Source organism: Aulonocara stuartgranti (assembly GCF_965226115.1).
Source record: "Aulonocara stuartgranti genome assembly, chromosome: 17".
NCBI lineage: Eukaryota > Metazoa > Chordata > Actinopteri > Cichliformes > Cichlidae > Aulonocara > Aulonocara stuartgranti.
Genome location: NC_138953.1, coordinates 29,087,781 through 29,107,607, shown reverse-complemented (window position 1 = coordinate 29,107,607; position 19,827 = coordinate 29,087,781). Strand labels below are relative to the sequence as shown.

Sequence of the window (19,827 nt, the reverse complement as noted above, 5' to 3'; positions counted from 1 at the left end):
AAAGGATATGGGGGGGGGGGGGGGGGGGGGGAGTATTAAAATGAAACATCATTAGATAGTTTTTCACCTAAGTAGTGTTTTTAATCTTGAGTTGAATTTCCTAAAATAAATGTTACTAAGATTAAAAGAAAAATCCAAACACTGCAATATGTTTTGGATGATATATTCTTTTCTCTGGTTGTTTATTTCATACATGCTATTTTAAATTGATTTGATCATTTCTGTCAGCATACACATCCTTTAAACCATATCCTCCACTCCCTCCTCCCCTTTCCTCGTTCCATGCTCACTGACTCGCCGTGCTACCTTAATATGATTTCCTCATCTTTATCTAGGAATTCTGAGGAGCTTGCAGGGATCTCTTTTATCACTCATCCACTCTCAGATTTCTGCACTTGCCTTTCTTTGCTATAAAAGGAACTAACTGTGATGCCCTGCAGGAAAATATGTGGCAGAACTGCCATAATGGACATAACTGCGTTGCTCTATGTAGTAATGCTTCATTTCATCGTGGATGTTAGCAAAGTCCTTCGACAAAAAAAAGTCTTGCTCAGCAGCTAGTTTGAAGCTCCTACTCATTCATGCACTTAACTCAGGGTGAACATGCTCAGAGCTGACTGATCTGATCAGCTGTTCTTGAACTGTAAACTCAAAGTTGTCAGTCCGAATGTTAATTAACTCTAACTTCATGAGTAGACTCAGAGTTTGCTGAACCTGCTTCCTGGAATAGGGCCCAGAGCACTGAACAAATACCATCTTTATTCACATTATAGATACAGTGTAACAATCCTGTGTTAGGCTCCGGGGCAGATATTGTTGTGCGAGAGCAAACACAGCATCTCACATTCTCTCACTAAAGTAACATAAAGACAACTGTAATGTCAATAAGCTTGAAACAAAAGAGAAAAGTGACTGGAAAGATCACCTTATAACATCCAAACTCATTTACAGAATATATGATTGAGTCATTTTTTTTTCCCCGTGGACCAGCTTCCAGATATATCACACACACACATATTTCAGTATGAGTGCATAATTTCCACATATAAATGATAACAGTGTTTCAGTCCTTTACAAAAACAGAAAAACAAACTACTCACTTATAAGCAGTGTTGGTCAAGTTACTTGAAAAAGTAATCAGTAACTAATTACTGATAACTTCCCCAGAAAAGTAATCCCGTTATTTTACTGATTACTTATTTTCAAAAGTAATTAATTACTTAGTTACTTTTTAAAAACACAATTTACAACCTGCATAGGTGATAAAGCGATAGATCTTTCAGCCCAATTCTACGTTTTCTGCATAATCCATCATATAAAATGTAAACAAATGGAAAAGTCTCTTTTTTTTAAACTTGTTTTTATCAGTTTTAATCTTTTAACTTTATGCATCAAGTAAAAATTTAATTATATGCAACATTCTCTGACTTGAAGAAATTAGTTTAACATTTAAACCTATTTTCTGCACATTCCAGCACATAAAATAAAATATTTTTTGTGTTTACACTCAGTCTTTCAAATAGATGCAAGTAAAACACAGCAGAAAATAAATAAAGTCAAAGACTAGCGGTCCTGTTGCTCTATTTTCACCTGTAAAGCAGGAGTGGGGTAGGCGGAGGTGTGCCCTGGTGCAGATGAGTCGCAGCGGTCAGTGGAAGAATCCGCGAGTTTCTCTGTGAATTTCCCATTACGTCGTTGCGCACTCGGTGCTTGTTTAGGGGGTTTTTTTGGCTGTAAAAAGAAGTTTTCTTCCCACGCACAAGGGACACTAATGTTTTTGTCACTTTTTGTGGAATCAAACTCAAAGTAAGGTCAGTACTTCCACGCTTTAAACGCTGCACGCTCATACTCTCTCCGCACTCGATATATTATCCATTGTTAATCTGCGCACAGCTGTTGTCAGGAACGTTGCACTCGCTTACGTCACTGTGATGAGACATTCTCGCAACAAAATCACGGTTTTAGTAACGCAGTAACGCAGCGTTCCTACGGGAAAGTAACGGTAATCTAATTACCGTTTTTGCGATAGTAATCCCTTACTATCGCACAGATGGGCAGTAACCCGTTACTGCCCATCTGTGCTTATAAGAACTCCAGTTTTGGGGCCTTTTGCTCATCAAAGTCATTTACAGCCTTGCGGTATACTCATCCTGCGCTCTTCTAGCTTTCCTCTTTTGAGCACTACTTTTTTGCTTTGCCTGCCAAACATAATTTAAAATGCCACTGTGCGACTAACTGCTTAAACAAATTAGACTTCTCCAAAAACAAATTGCTGCACAGTTGACATTAACAGGTTTACGGCCATTTTGCACAAATGACAAGGAGCAAGGTCAGGAAGTGCATGTAATATATTTTTCAGCCCGCCACCATCAATTTTTTTTTTTTTTAGAAAAAGTGCCTATTTTAATAAATGGAGTATAAAATGACTGAGTAAGTATTTGCAGGGCTACAATTCAATTCAAAAGAAAAATGCATACTGCATTAAAAAGTTAGGCTTTTGTTCACAACATACTTAAACATTCAGTGGCACTCTAATAATGTGCCCAGTTTGCTGTAACATTGTGAATATATGCATTCAGTACAATGTAAAGAAGGTTCTTTCCCACCATCAGACATCACACGATGTGACTGTATGCTAACTTTCAACTCTGTAAGCCTGTTATGAAATGCTTGTTTCAGGCTAAATAAGCTGTTCACAACAGAGTTAATATATCTGTGATTGTTGGGATAACCAAAATAGCCACACAAAGCCACCTGTGAACTGCATTTATAATTTATTTGGTTTTTTTAAATAAAAAGGAAGAAAAATGTCCCATAAACAAATTAATATTTAGCAATTGTGAATACTGTAAAAGCCTGAGAAAGTGAGTGCGTATACCAATATTCAAACTATATTGGCTCAAATTTTTCCAAATACATCAGTCTGCATTGCAGTTCAGTGCTAGTGGACTGCTGAAAATCACACTGTCAGCTGTCAGTGCCTCAAATTCATGCCACTGCTGTCTTCAGATCCTAACCAATGCTAGCACAGTGATTTCATGCTAGGGTAATCCTGAAAGTCTCCCCATAAATAAACTCTGTAGCAACACTGAGCTTGGGTTGAGTAAAGCAGTATCTTAGAGAGTGACTCTGAAACACAGACAAAGCAGACATTTCTGGTTGTAAGGACTGCAAGGAGTTGAATAAGGTGAAACAGGGTGCATGCTGATATCTTGTTTCCCCCACTGGCATTGGTTTTATTTGATTAGCTAGGAAGCTGGAAATATGCAGGTGTTGGTGACTACAGCTATGAGACACAGGGCTGATGACTGATGGGAAGCAGATGTGTATGTGGGAAACTAATCAGGTGATGAGCTAAAATGGGAAATCCACAGTGGAAAACCAGTGGGCAGTGAGGAAATGCAGGCTTCAGGATCTCAGGAAACAGATTTTGATGCAAATCATAAGACACTGACGGGATCTTTTAACCAGTATTTCAGTCAAAAATTAAAATGCATTCACTGAATTTCTTCTCTAAAACAGCATCCAGATTTTTTAAAAACTTTTTTAGACATTAATGTTTTTAATGTAGGGTTTGCAAACTGTTGTCAACATTTTTGTGGGCTTTTAGAGACTGATAAATTCACCTGACAATAGAGGTTTCTCACGTGATACCATCCAACCATGGTCAAAGGTTATCTGCCTTATTGTATATAGTATAACCACCAGTCAAATGAGTTCATGACTGGCTGGTCAGAAAGGAAGGCAGACAAAGATTTACCAAAAAAAAACTAAGTAATGTCAGACTAACTTTGCAGCACTTAAAACACAGCTACAAGAAAGAGACATTAAACTATATTAATAAATAAATCAACAAACCAAAAACATAAATATATATATATATATATATATATATATATATATATATATATATATATATATATATATCTCAATTACTATAATCATATAAAAAATAATGCATTTTAACCAAGCTATGTTTGTAAAGGAAATAACACAGTTCACCCCATTAAGAGCATGAACAGTACAGAGGATGGACGTGGGGCTCACACCCCAACTGGCAACTAGGTACACCAACCTCATCCTCTAACCTTATTACTCTGCTACACTTTCATGGTGTTATACATATATGGTGTATAATGATTTAGCCACTAGCCACGCTGGCTAAGCCATGATTAAAAAGTTGCTGTCATATATAATGTTTTGTTCTACATTTAAACAATAACTAAAGTTTAAACAAAATATATGATTGCCTCTGTTTTGTTTCCACTCTTTTTTCACACAGAAACCCAACAGTACTACACCAGTTCTGCTGCCCAGCCCCAGAGGCTCCTGAGGGGGAGACCTCCACTGCCTGTGTTCCCAGGTAAGATGACTGCATCCTTGTAACATCTGCACAAATGTTTCTTTTTTCTTTTTTCAATTTTTTTCAATTTAAGTTTATTTATTTGTTCAACTTTGATTGCAGCCACGTATCATGCATCCTTTTTATAGCAGTGCTGCCGTAGCTACACTAGTCAACACAAGTGCCCCAGCAGTGGTATCTAAGTTGAAGTGGTTGTAACTGCTTCAGGTTCTTCCAGGACAAGGTGCATTCCATCCCCTTCATGATCTCATCTATCTTAAATAGACACCGAGCCACAGAGAGCGAATCACTCCCAATGGTTTTAAATGTCCCTTGTCACAACAGCTTGGGTTTTGGATCTTGTTGTGGTTGAGATTGAACTTGTTTCCTGAGTGAATTTAAGATACACTGGATACGATTTGTTATTTCCAGCGACTGTTAGTGCCATGTTTGTCAGGCTACTGCGATAAACACAATGAAACACAGCAATATGATCTATATCAGTAACATCCCATTTTCTGGACAATGGTCAAGTACTTGCGAAAACTGAACAACTGGGGAAATATTACATTGGATTTAGTAGGCAAAGCAGAATGATAATGCTGATGATATCTTTTTTTGACAGATTAGCCCATGCAATTACTTAGTACTGGTGGTAAATTACAAATAGGCTCTTTATTTTAAATCAAGTTTTCCATGTAATTTGAAAGCTCTGAAGTCAGTTTGATGGGGTAATTTACTCCCACTGTCCTGGGAAATATGAAAAAACACAGCAACTAATAATTAGCTGCTGTAAGGACTGTACTTTTGTAGGACTATTTTGGCTAGGCAGTTTTGAGGACGCATAATAATCAATACTTAATGTTGTACAGGCAGTCTCTAAGATATATAATTAGACATGTAGGAACAAAAGAAATAATGAAAGGCTTTGACAAGGTATTATCTGGCCCCTTTCAAGCAAAATTGACAGTGCCTCCTGGTTATATTTTCCCCAAGTGCACTCTACCACCAGACTTTGAAAGAAAATTAGGATATTCATCTAGCCAAGGAGCATCAATAGCAATTAAGCTATCCGCCCCAAAATGGTTTGTTTGTTGTTGACTGCACGTGTCACAGAATTGCTTTGCCGCATTGTCTGAGCTTGGCAGAAAATAGCAGATAAGCAAACGCCCATTGATAGCAAATCATAGCCCCTGCAGTGCTGGACACAGTAAGTGGCAAAAGGCTGCAGACCAACACAATCACACTCTAGTGTAGTTGAGAAGCAGAGGAAGGAAGAGTTGTGAATATTATACAAGGTTTATTTGCTGTTTTGACAAAGCAGAAAAATGGGCTTCAGAAAGCCTGCCGACTTACTGAAACCCAGCATCTTGTACTGGATCTTTTGTTATAAAAGTCACTTCAGAGCCTTTATTATTTAATACATGCTGTGATTCTATTGGAAGGGATTAAAGGTTCACAGGAGTGACTCTCATGGGTTTAAAACTGGTGAGGGGTGGGGCAATTCAAAGAGCAAAATTGATCAAGTTCACCGGCTTGAACTTTACTTGATAGAGGGTGTTTGGGGCTGTTGTGTTTTGTGATTGTTTTGTGCTTTGGGGCCATTAGCAAAAGGTACAAGCGAAGTGCACAGCAGAAGGTCTTTGCTAACTTGTCAACCCCTCCATCCCTGCAAAACACCCCCTCCCCTCGTTGCCAGTATCTGAAGCAAACCACTTCAAAGCAGGACTCTCTGGGGCCCACACGGAAAGCAGCTTGTGGTTTTGTTTTGCCCTTTCTCGTTTCTTCTTGTTGTGTCTTATCTGTTTTTGAAAGCTGTATTCTGTTGTCGTTGATTTCTATATGTCCGCATTGTTGTCAGTGATTGGTCGATCATTTACTCACACGGCATCATCGCATCACATAACTCCACATGGCACCCACGCCTCATTGCATCCATCGTCATTCATGCTCACGTCATTCGGGCTTGTTTCTTCACTGTGGTCACACTAAGTTCAAAAGAGCCATGTATGAATATTACCATGTAACTGAAGTCTTGAGTGTGTTTGTGAAACTGCCATAACACATACTCTGTGTACAGTAGGGTCTTTCCCATGTTGGAATCTGGTGCGCCTCCTTGTCGACACATGTATTGCATCTGTGTTCATGTGAAAAAAGGAAGTTCTTATCATGTTGCATGCTTCGGCTTGGCAGTGATCAGAACATAGCTCCCTGTCTGTGTGCGTGGGTGTGTGCTGATGTACATGTGTGGGTGGCTGCGTTTCACTTTGGTACACACATCATGGATTAATTAATATGCATGTAATGCAGAAAAATATACAACACTGTCCATCTAATCAACAAAGACATCCATAATAACAGACTGCCCTATCACTTGTAACGAACACTTTGATTTCTTACTCGTTTTTCTTTACACCGTGCTATTCAGAGTTACATATTTTTTTTCCTTGAGAACTGACTACATTCGTCGTGGCATAGATTCAACAAGATTCTGAAAATATTCCTCAGACAGTTCGCTCCATATTAACAGGATAACATTACAATGTAGCTCTAGAATTTCTGGCTGCACATCCATGATGTATATCTCTCATTCCACCGCATCCCAAAGGTGCTCTTCTGTTGCCGTAGCCCATCTGCTTCAAGATTGGGTGTGTTGTACATTTAGAGATGCTCTTCTGCATACCTTGGTTGTAAATGAGAGTTTATTTGGGTTTCTGTTGCCTTCCCTTCAACTCAAAGGAGGATGACCTCTGACATCACCAGGGCATTTTTGCATAGAAAGCTTCCACTTTACTGGATATTTTCTCTTTTTCAGACAGTTCCAGACTTTAAAGATGATTGGGTGGGGAAATCCCCAGCGATCAGCAGTTTCTGAGATACCCGTCTGCTACCAAAAACCATGCAATGTTCAAAGTGACTTAAAAGACCTTTCTTCCCTGTTCTTGAGCAGGTTGTCTTGTCCAAGCCTACCTGCCCAAGTACACTGAGTTGCTGCTGTGTGATTAGTTGATTAGATATTTGACATCATAATAAACTGGCTAATGAGTATATGTTTGTAACTGTATCAGGGAAGGCTGTAATTCAGAAATCATGAAACTTTTAGGAGATAATCCTTATATTTTTGACTTACCTCTGTCTTGATGATGATGATGCTCATTTTGAATTTAACGCCAGGAGCACCACTTATTCTTGTGTGTGCTGACATACATGTTTGTAGTAGTATTTCGCTATGGTACACATGGCATAGATTAGACATAATGCATAAAATGCAGGGAAACATACAACATTGGCAATCAGCAAAGAAATCCTTAAAAATAGGCTGCCATGTCACTTGTACTGAACACTTTGATTTCTTACTTGTTTTTTTTCCCCCATACTTATAATCCTTAAGGGTGAAGCATGCCATATATGCACTCACCAACCACTTCATTAGTTACACCTATTTCTACTGGGTTGGACCTTCAGAACTACCTTAATTCTTCATGGTGTCGATTACGTTTGTTTAACTATGGGCTACTTGAGCTTCAAGTTTCTTGGCTTTTTGATAAATTAATAACAATACAATTATGTCAAATAAGGTCAGCTTGAACTTATTGGCAATGAAGCAGTGGGTGTACAAGTTGACATTCTGTGGAGGATTATTCATGGTATGCATGACATGAGAGATAATCGAAAATCACAAATTACATTTAATCTAAAAATATTTGTGTCATGTCTGTCTGTCGTGATTTGACAGAGTTATGACTCTGACGAGGAGTGTGAAATCTGATGCAAACTGCAAATGGTGCAGACTATACTGAAACAAGAGCGAGTTGTCTTCAGCGATAAAAGGGTTTCACAGCAAAAAAGACCTCATTAACATATAAAAAAGACAACTCATTGCCTCGTTGTGCATTGCCTCCGCTTCGGGATGAAGCCTTCGTTCACTCACTAAACCTGACAAAGTGCAATCATTGATGTTTCATTAGCACCGCTCTTTCTACTCTGAGTAATTCAAGCCTCTGTGTCAGAGGGGTCAACTTAGAAAAGGGCAGCACCATGAGCCTCTATAAGAACTAATTGTACTGATTTGGAGCTTTGTTTGCTCTTGGTTTGTGCACGTCTTTACCTAAGGAGTTTTTTTCTGATTAGCCTGGCATTCACAATGCTGTGAATATAGCATAATTTAAATGAGCAGAAAGTGGAAAGTTGAGAACTGAAAAGGAAAGTGAAGATTTTACTGTCACGTATAATGAGGACTCTGAGGAGGCTGGAAATTCATTGTGACAGTGTGGTCACTCTTGCCATGCATTAAGGAGGCCCCAGAGGGTTTAGAGACGATAGGTGATCTGTATTCGGGGTCACAAAGTCAGATATATAATCAGTCATTGGAGGGGGTGATTGGAAGGGATGGCCACAGCCTTTCAATTAGTAGTGTGAGCCATCTTTTGCTGGAGTGTGCTAAACTTGCACTCGGGAGTACTGTTGATACTTTTACAGTCCCATAGGGTACCTTAAGTTTAACTTTCTGCTTTACAGCAGAACTGAGAACTGCTGTAGTCAACACACAGGGCCTCGGGAACCTAATAAATGGAAGGAAAACATGATTATTAGAATATTGCAGCACAGAGAAAGGCACAGCAGAAGATGGCACTTGGAAAGATCCCCAATGGACAAGCTGCAGGTAGAATTTGCTGTGTGTACAATGATTGAGTTTTATTTGAGTCTCTGAGCCTGTAACTACAAATGCGTACCAATCATGAAATCTCAGCTAGTCAGCAGCCTATAGTCAATTGGTTTGATCTGAATGGAAGCACAACAAAAAACAGTATGCACTTCCTCTTAAAAACCCCTCCCAGAGCATACATTTATATTCACACTTTGATGCCACAGTGTGAAGTTTACTCAAGTGTTTGGGATCATATCCAAAATCATTTGTTACAAATGTTACAGGGAATCTGCACTCTTACTTCTGAACTATTTTTTTCATTTTTTTGTTTATTTATTTTTTGCAGAAGGTGCTAACAGTAGTGCTGTTCTGTTCTGTTGTCAGCAGGTACATGGGTGGTGTTGCTACTACCAGTAGATCAGTGACAGTACACTAACTTTCTGGGCTCTGCTCTGCTTAATAAATTGCTAGACAATGTTGATTATAATCGTCACTTAGAACTTATAAAGGCATTTGTGCAATTTCTGGCAGACTGACAGCCGGATGCAGCAGGGATGTCCCAAACACAGAGCCACCATAGAAACCGCGCACAGAAAAGACCAAATATATAAAATATTAGAGACACTATTGAAGTACATTCAACATTTAGTCCTTGTTTGTTTTCTTTCATCCCTCATAAAAGACCAGATCAGTTGGAAAAGATAAATGAAACTCATATATCAAACCATGTTTCCCACAAAATGTCACATGTCAGTGTCAGTCAGTGTCACTCGTGCTGAGTTTGAAATATGAACTGCTTTTGCTTTGTTAGGTATACTCCATATTACTTTGTTCACCTTTTTTTTTTTTTGCTCACTTAGTCACAAATACAAAGCACCCATAAAGAAAAATTAAACATGTTCTGCCATAATAAGTTGTTCCATTATGTTGGATTAACAAAGAAGTGACACCATGAGTGCAGTGAGTCACCAGTTTGATGACCTTCCCCTTTCATGCTAGTGCAGATGACTTGAGTTAATTGATTCCCAGCTTGTTGTTAAAAATAAAGTCATTGTGTGGAGAATCTCAAGGGAGCTAATTTATCTGTTTAATGAGTGAGCTGTCACTTGTTATGTTATAATAAGCGTAGGCAGTTACTTTAATAGGGCAAACGAAATAATATTGGAGCAGGCCTATATTGCATGTTGTTGACCATTTTCTGCAGTCAAGCAGAGGAACGAAATCTCGCCTCTGTTAAAAGCCTGTTTCAAACATGTGTCTGATTTTCTTATTCTGTTGTGGTAAACTAAACTATCATTTGAGGAAATATGGTATAGCACTGTTTGGCACTATATTAGTTCTATGCTATTGCTCCCGTAACAATCCTTCAATAATCATTAAAAAGCCACACTATGATAGCAACAAACTGAATTAATACTTGGAAGATAGCTATATATTTCTTTTTTATCAGAGATGATAATGATTTGTTTTTCAAAGCATATTTTAATTATGCAGCCAGCTATAATACATTAGCAGAGCTTGCAGATGGTCAAATTTATCACCGAGCACTTTGGTAAATCTGACAGCGCCTGCTGTTTTGACAGTGTTTATCTTAGAAAGCTGGTAAATCCAAACAAGGGGGCTCTTGCTTTCTTAACAAGCTTAGAAAGCCAAATACTTTAAAAAGGCATGGAAAATGACTTTGATATGCCGCTGTCTGGCGTTGTAGACAAGGAGAATAATGTAAATACCCTGCAGATGTAAGTGTTGCGAGTGGTGAGGTTCTTTCAGTGACATTATAAGAGAATGACATACTCCTCAAAGAATCCCGAACTGAAGTCAAGGGGAGATTACCACAACTTTATAACTTCCAAGGAAGAAAGAGTTTTTAAAACCTTGTAAAATATTTCAAAATAACAGTTCAAGTAAATGCCCAAAAACATTCAAAGGTAACAGCAAATATTTTGTTTTTAATCAAACTAATTTCATTTATGCATTGCAGTTCACCACAATTAGCATAAAAATGCAATTTTCATTCTTGCAATATAAAGCCATTTTACTGTAGTTAAACCATTTAGGGCAAAAAATATGGCACAATTTATTAAATCTGAGTGCTGTCACTTTTTGTCTTTGTAAAAGAAATAGCACAGCTCAAGAGACACAATTTTCCTGTCATTGTTGTGTCATGCTGGAACCATAATGATGATGCTGATAGGTTTGTAAACACTCTTTTGGTCCCAGAGTTAAAAATAAACTGACCAGTCAGCCTTTGGCAGGTGACGGCGCACATTTTTGGCACGATACGTGATCGTGTTGGCAATTCGGCTGCCGAACAGACTGCTTTTCTCCACCACTTCACAGTGCTTACAGGAAGACTGACACATTGCTCACTATCTAAAGCCCCTTTAAATTAGTTATCCTGCAGTGCATCTTACAAGTGACATGCACAAACATACACACATGCATGCCAACATCTTAATGAGGTATCCAATGCTAATTAGCTTACACAATCTGCCATTTAATTTTCAGAGAGCAAATTAGTTAGCTTCTTCGTGAAGTTTCATCTTAATGAACACATGACAATTAAAAGAGTTTATTTAAGGAAGCTATTTGGGTTTGTTTTTTTGGTTGTTGCTGGGCAGTATCTCTATTCCGCCATCCAAAATTTAAATGTCTGATTTATTGATAAAATTAGACCCAATCCTTTTTTAAATCCCATAGCCTAATCAGGATTTACAGCCTTATCTTTTATGATGGGTTATAAAGAATGATTAAGTAGAGAAGAGGAAGGGTCACACGTTGCAAGCATATGACTTTACAGAAATATAAAAAAGAAGGACAACACATTTGGGCCATTGCCCATCCAATGCCCTTTATCGCCAGCACTAATAAAACAAATGCCACGAGTGGTTAAGATGAAGCTGACACCCCGAAAGATGGCACTGGGGAGAATTATGGTGTTTCAGCGGGAAATTAATTCACCTCAGATCATGGCATGAGTAAGACAGCTGTGTCATCTCAACAAGACATCTTTTTTTCTGTAATTAATCACTGGAATTAATAATAAACTACACTAATTTACCGGAGTCCTGCTGTCTGCCAAATGGAAAGGTGAGGCGGCATGAATAAGGACACAACAGGTTATGCTTTGCCACTTTGGGGAGAAACCCAAATAGAGTTTCTATCTGTTGAGAGAATCTGGCAGGAATACAGGGACCATGATGCATTGAGGTAGACAAGGGAACTCATTCAGTGATTGATCTGTTTTGTTGGAGGACGTTCAGGGGCATGTTAAAAAGTATGCCTAGAGCCTCTTTTTTTTTGTCATTCAGGATTTGGCCTTGAGATGAGTGGGGGAAGTGGGGCACATGCTCTCATCAGCACACCTATTCAAGGCTGAACTCGTTAAAGTGTAAGACCGCAGATGCTTTTGTCCTCACACGCGGCGCTAGTCTCACCTGTGCACCTGCGAATGAAATTTCACACATGGTGTCCTTAATCATCAAATTTCCTTCACCCTCTTCACACCATAATTTAATATTTGTCCTCCCCTTCTTCTGCCTCTGTCTCTTTCTGTGTTGCCTGCCATGGCTGGGCTACCGCGTTGCCTTGGCTAGCGAAAGTGACCTTGTCGGCAGTCGTCATGGGAACAGAGGGCACAGCAGAAACATATAACCTAGCATTCAGATACCTCCTGAGTGTCTAAGCATTCACATGCATTGATCCTCCTTTTAAAAAAAAAAATCTTCCTCGTTGTAAGCCTTAGCTTTTTATTTTCCTGTCTTTTTGTTGCCATCTTCCCATTGGGGTAAAGGGCTTTGTCTCTTGGCCAATCAGAAGCACTCTGTCAGTGTCATTATCCTCTGGGGTCCATCCATTCAGCTGTTGGTTTTTGTTCCAGTTTATTCCTCTTTAAACACATCCTCTGGGACTTGCGCAGCCTAAATTCGCTTGAAAATTGAAATACAGCATTGTAAATGAATGAAAGGAGCTTTAAAGAGTGCGAGTGCTTGGAGTAATTTCTAATTAAAGTGATGCTCCGACTAATTTATTTTTACCCTAAGGCCTGCTTAATGCAAAACAGCTAAGACACCAGATCTCTTCTTGCTCAGCTGCATGATCAGAGATGTTGTGCACTTGTTTTGTCTCATTTAATATACACAAGCACACAGAAAGAGGACTCTTAGACTTTGCATGGTGCATTCGTGCACAGTGTCGTGTCAGCCTGTAGGTACTCATGGATTCTTCTGATCTGAGAGTTTCTCCTCCTCTTTTCTCTTGGTTTTGCTGCGTATCTCAGCATTGTGAGGCAAGTGGAAGGTTTTATTGCAGAGGTGATTTAATAAAACCACAACATTTTGATGAAGTTGCTGCAGGATCTTTCATGCACCCAGCGCCTGCGTGTGTTTGTGTGTGTGCCTGAGCTTTGAAATGTTTGCATCTCAGTGTGTATCAGCAATCTTTTAAGTTTCAGCCGTTGTGTAAATGTCAAGGCCGGGTCCTTAGATCTTCCCTGATGCATGCAAACTGCTGTGAAAGCCAGAATGCTGACAGTAATGCAGCGGATTGACACTTTTAAAGAGGCACTCTGAAATAAAAGACAGTAGATAATGAAAGTTAGTTTACAGGTCATTTGGAGTGCAGCTCCGTCTTTTAAAACTGTTGAGTCAAGTTTAGTCAATTTACCACTCGAATGATGTCATAATGATGTCAGCTAACTGAAGATTTGCCTAGAGGAAAGGGTTTAGGTAAAAATGTGTTTAGTCTATTTTACTGTATACTGTATATATTTGGTAACAGTTACTTCTCGGATAAAGATGTCACATGAATATATGATCATCTTTTTGACTGTATTTCATTGTCATACTCTTTTTGTAGTTTTGGGTTCTTATAGTAAACCAGTTTCTAAATGGCCTATTTTTTTTATTTTGTCTTGTTCCAAAAAGACACTGGACCTCATTTACTAATATGTGCATGGAAATGTTCTTACCCCACACAAAAAATTTTGCAAATGTAGCATTGGATTTATTAAATCTGCACACTGTTTCCTTAAGAAACTGAAACAACTGTGTCCAAAGAGCAAGACTAAAATAACAGAGTTTTTGAATATTGTTTCCCCTAAGACAGTCAGTGTGACTCAAGTAAAAAAAGACATGAAAACTATCAAAGCTGATATGAAAAAGACTAACAGACTACAAGGAAAAGAACCAGGAGCACATGATTTGTCAGCCTTAGATGAGAAACTCACCACAAAGAACAAGAAAAGAGTGTAAGTGATGAAATCCAGCCATGATGTGCCATTTTTGTAAAAATCTAAATGATATACAGAATTTAAGATGAGATAAGATGGAATTTAATTATTAATCATTTAATATAATTAGCATTTTGTGATTCATGGTGTTTTGGAAAACGGTACATATAAGAAATAATAATAATGACATTAGTAATAAATATTATCATTGTTATTATGTTAAAAATAATTGTGTACGCACTGTGAGTAAATGAGGCCCCTTTTTCTCCTAAACTCAGCAACTGAGAGAACCTCAAGCTGCTACAAATAAAACACATCCTAAGCAGGAAATCATAATGCTGTTTGATAAATGGATCATATTTCTGCTGCAGAGCCAGTGCTTCATTTTGCTGAAAATTCTTCTGTAATCAGTCACAAATGCAACATTCATTTTTGATTTTCTATAGAGGTGGAATGTGAAAAAATAAACAAACAAAAAAAACCTAATACAGGGCTTTCCAACCCTTCCTGATTTGATCATATTTTACCACTCTCTGACACATGTTTGCAATGGCTCTGGTCATTTCTAGAAACTGGCTCACACTTCTCTGGAGGCACAGCAACTGCCATAATATCTACTAAAATATGCCGCAGGATGACTTGTTATGCAGGAACAACCATTCTGTGCTGGCAGAGTCACCGCAGGGAAATAATACAATAAATATACATTTTCCTTAATGTTTTCCATTTTTCTGAGAAAAAACGACACAGTCATTATGAGCTGAATTTCTATTTCGATTATGGTGCCTTTGGTTCTCAAACTGAATACAGATTATTGATTCACATGCACCTCAGATGGATGCGGTATTCTTGAACCCCATCCTATAACTTTCGATAATAAAGATTTTGAGTACAATGCCAGAGTTTTAAAATATATAGGCTTGTGAAACTTAGTAGCCCTCTTTTCCCCACTATCTTACAAATCCCCTTACACACACCTGCAAGCACACAGATCCACACGATGTGCTCTGGCAGCACTAATGCTTTCCTTTTGTTCCTTTCTCCTATTAGTGTTGATCATTTGAGCGGTCCCAGAATGTCCATAGCTCTATTTTACAGACAGGTCAACAGTCTGACGGTGCTGTGATAAAATGCACATTGCGAGTAGGTGATTGTTTGTGCATGCAAGAGACATGCACACTGACTGGAAATAAAAGGGAGCACAATATCCAAGGATAATTATCTGATCTCTGCATGTAGCTGTCCCTCTAAATTGTCTGCAGCTCCCCAAATGGACAAAACATTTCCCCTCTGGACAGCAGGGGGTGCTGATGAGGAGCAGACGGTCTGCCAGTCAGAGACATCTGCCTGTCCACATGCTGGCTGCACATTTTGTCCTGACCTTTTAGTTTTTGGCCATCTGCCTATATTTTTTAACCACCACCTTCCCACATATAGCAATCCTTGCTCCATCTGTTAAACTGTAAAGTTCAGTGGCCATCACTTTTTAACTTATAGTTAATGTAAACTTCTTGCCTTACTGTGCAAAAAAACAAAAACAAAAAACCAACAAACGAAAAAAAAAACCCTGCCAAATTTCCAAAAAGCAGACATCTGGCACTTTCATTTGCCCTGCCCATCTGCTCCAGAGGTAACTGAGAGGACAGAGTGTGGGCTGTTTATCTCTGTCAGCTCAAATTAACAATCTGCTTCTTCCTGCAGCACATGTCAGGTACTATGGCACTAAGATGTTCTAAGAATGTGAGCTTTGTTCTAACTTGGTAGTAGTAGTAGTAGTAGTAGTAGTAGTATGAGTAGTATCTTAAATCAGGTTCTTCATATGGAAATGAAGAACCTGATTTTACTAATTGGGTATATTAAATTGTTAGCTTAAGTAAAAACAAGAAGCTGTTGGAAATAGCATTAGTATTATTCTAATGTCACCATACCTTTCAATGTTGATTTTGAATATTTCTGATTTTAATGTGTGAATTTGATGTGGGATTGATTTGAATCATGTGTCAGGTTGGTAAATATTTTTGACTGAGAACCGCCAGGTCGGAAATGGAAGGATGAGATTAGCGAAGGAAATTCAGAATAAAAGACAATCTAGTGACATATAGAAGTGATAATAGATAGCTAGTAAATATAGTTAGTTGGTAATAAGTTATGAGTAAAACTAATTCTAACTCAGTAATATTTTAGCAAATTCTTTCTTTAATTAGTGAGTAATTAAAACTACTGCAAGTTGGAAAGTAAGACACTTGATTGACATAGGATCTGGTGTTAAATATATTAGATGGTTACCCAGGCAACTATAGCCAGAATGTCTGTTAGCCACTACCAAAGGTTGTATTATGAGCAAAGTGATTTGTAAGCACAGAGCTCCAAAAATTCCATGGTCAGTGAGGTGGCCTGTTGTTAAATCTCCGACTCTTTATTGACTTCATACTTGGTATGACATTATTATGCTTGCTTATTTTCCTCAGTCAAAGGACAAGCCATGGCGGAGGTATTTTTTTAACTGCTGCCTGGTAGTGTCCTTTTGTCTGTCAACGAGACTACCCAGCTAATTTTCATGAAACGCATTGGGAAGGTGAAACATAAGCATAGGAAAAACCCATAATGCAAGTATGGATCACTTTATCTAAAATGACAAAATAGGGCATAGGTATTAATGGAGGAATGTGCTCTCCGAACTCCTTCCTAATTAATTACTGTGAAATTTAAAGTTCCAAAAATGGCAGTTCCCCTAATGCCCACTCTGATCAATCCCCAAAGTTAAAATTCCCAACTTTACATCATTAAGTATTCATCATGATTTTTTCCCCTTTTGGATGTCCTGTAAGACTCACCTACTCTAATTAAATTCACTGAACGAGACCTCTTTGCCATGCTGGTGACTTTCAGAACATTTAAATTAAATAACCTGACAAATAATATGACCTGCTGTGAAGTATAGCCTGTCTTGGAAGTTAGTGCTCCAGTTTCAGTAAATGAGGTTTTACCATTTGTTAGTCTGTTATTTATTGCTAGTCTGCATGTATGTGTGTCTTTGCATTGTACCACTACAGTTTATTGATCCATAAACTCCACCAATCCATCCAATTCAAGATTGCATAGGGTTGTCATAGGGTTGTCAAAGGGCAAGAGGCAGGGTTCACCCTGGGACCCTGGGTACACACACACACACACACACACACACACACACACACACACACACACACACAGAATCATTCATACACACCAGTTAGAATTACCAGTTAACCCGATATGCATGTCCCTGTCAAAGTGCTTGGAGAGAATCCACAAAAACACTGAGAGAACATCTAAACTAAACACAGTTGCTGATGGAGCTTGCTATCAGACTTGCTAGCATTAGGGAACTTTGGACACTACCCTGTCTTGCATATATGTTCACTTATTACACAGAAGAAAACAATATTTTCGCAGTCAAAGCGCTAATTCATATTCAATTTACTTTTTTTTAAATGAGTACTGTATATCAAACTTTTTTATACTGTCTAAAATATAATACTGTCCATCACCTGATGGCTAACCAAGCCCAATAGGACTCCTCCTTCAGCTTGATACCTCCCTTCTGGAATTACTACCATGTCGGGCACCAACCACCTTGCGGCCACAGCTCCTTGCAGCAGCCTCAGCTATAGTGGTGCAGGACATCCATTCTGACTCAATGCCTCCATCAGAATGCTGTTGAAGACCTCCTGAACCAGGGCCTCTGCCATGCGTCCCCAGTTCACCCTCACTATACGTTTGGGTGTGCCAGGTCTGTTTGGCATCCTCCCTCGCCACCTGATCCAACTCATGGTGATCAGTTGATAGCTCAGCGCCTTTCAAGAACATACAGCTGCGGATGTCCAAGCTGTTTGTTGAGGTCAGTATCTCTTAACCTCACGCACTAACTCAGGTTCCCTCCCCAGTGTCCCCAGAGTTGACATTCAGTTGTCCCGCTCATCAGCCTATAAAGCCCTGACTGCCGCAGAACTCACAATAATGTCATGAAAGCATTTTTAAAAAAGGACCATGCAAACATGGCCAATAACGTTTCATTCTAAATGTCTTCTCTATACATGTAAAATTAATTCATTCTTTCATTTTAATTACAAGGTGTCTATATACCTTTGAAATGATCTGCAGAATGATTTAGACACAAAACAAATTTCAGACAGTGTGGTACCTCTAGATTAAGTTTGTGGGATATGATCTTTCAAGAAATGCAGACCAAACTGTTGTTGTTTGTATTTATTTAATAATAATAATAATGGTGATTGATATATGCATTTTTTTTCTTTTTTCTTTTTTTTTTCTGCCCGTTCTGTTGGTTTTTGTCTTTTGCCCTTCTCCCCCGTCCCTCTTCTCAGCTGTTTCTCTTTCCCTCTTTCTTTCTCCCCTTCTTTCCCCCAGTCAAGTCTGTCCCGTATTCAGTAAGTGAAAATAAAATAAACAATAAAAGGTGAATCAAATGGACCATTACGGCAAGGCTGGGATGGTCAATTTGGTAAAGTAAATCCGTTGGGCATCTTTCTTTGCCTTTAGACAACAATTCTGATGGCAAAAGAGCCAAACGGGACAGGCAAGAAAAAAAAAAAAAAAAATAATAATGCATTTTATTTGAGGGCGCCTTTCAGAAACCCAAGGTCACCTTACAAAGAACAAAATTAATAAAAGGAACAGTAGTCATAAAATACATAAAATAAGTTAAAATTGCAAAACAGAGCTTGACAACAGATAAAATCAGCACTGAAGCGAATAAACCAGTTTAAACAGCTGTGTTTTGAGCTGTGTCTTAAATACGCAAAGGGAGTCAATATTCAGAGCCGGGGAGCAGAGCGACTGAAAGCTCTGTTCCCCATAGTAATAAGGTGTGAGGACGGAACAGTAAGATGAATAGCAGATGAAGATCCGAGAGGGCGGGAATTTAAACAGCAGGTCTTGTAGAATTTACTGGAGTCAACACCAAGTACTACTGGAATTCCTTTGAGGACAACAGCATAGTACAAGTCTAATAGCAGAAGATAGAAAAGATCAGCAAAAAAAAAACAATTTCCCCAAGCTAAAGTGCAAATCAAACGAGAGGTAAAACGGGTTGGTCTAAAGTATGATTGCTGAATACACTGAAGATTAGGAATATATTAGAAAACCAAAATATTTACCACTCATTTGACGTTTTTCTGTCCAACAGTTGCTTTTCTAGACTTGCAAGATATTGATGTAATGTGGGGAGAGCTGGTCTAGAGGGTCAAAGAAAGTTAAAAAAAATATATATTTAGAAGCCAATTTGATTTTTAATGGCTGTGCATGGAAACAGAAAGTGCATATAGTACTTATTGATAAAAACAGACATTTAAAAACATCATCTACTGCTATGTCTGAATGTGTGGTATTGCCACCTTTGGTTTAGAGACACGTGTTTTTAAAAAAGATGATCTAAATTAAATGTAATTATTGCAAGTTTATTAAAAGTCAACTTCCAATATAGACAGTTGCTTTATTTTCAACTATAATCCAACCTAGATTTGAAACACACATCAACAGGCCACTAAACTGGTTTTAAATTTGGCTCTGACTTTTCACGACAAAACTTGTTGTACAGTTTTTAATAAA

The 19,827-nt window shown here is 38.4% G+C and overlaps 1 protein-coding gene across 2 annotated transcripts in view; it reads left to right on the top strand.

Annotated features, from left to right (window-relative positions):
* iqsec3a (IQ motif and Sec7 domain ArfGEF 3a) overlaps window positions 1-19,827 on the top strand; it is a 121,436-nt gene that overhangs the window by 19,868 nt on the left and 81,741 nt on the right. For both annotated transcript variants that reach the window (XM_082510331.1, XM_082510332.1), the window contains exon 2: window positions 4,283-4,363. In XM_082510331.1, the coding sequence (XP_082366457.1) occupies window positions 4,283-4,363 (81 nt within the window). The remainder of the gene's footprint in view (window positions 1-4,282; window positions 4,364-19,827) is intronic.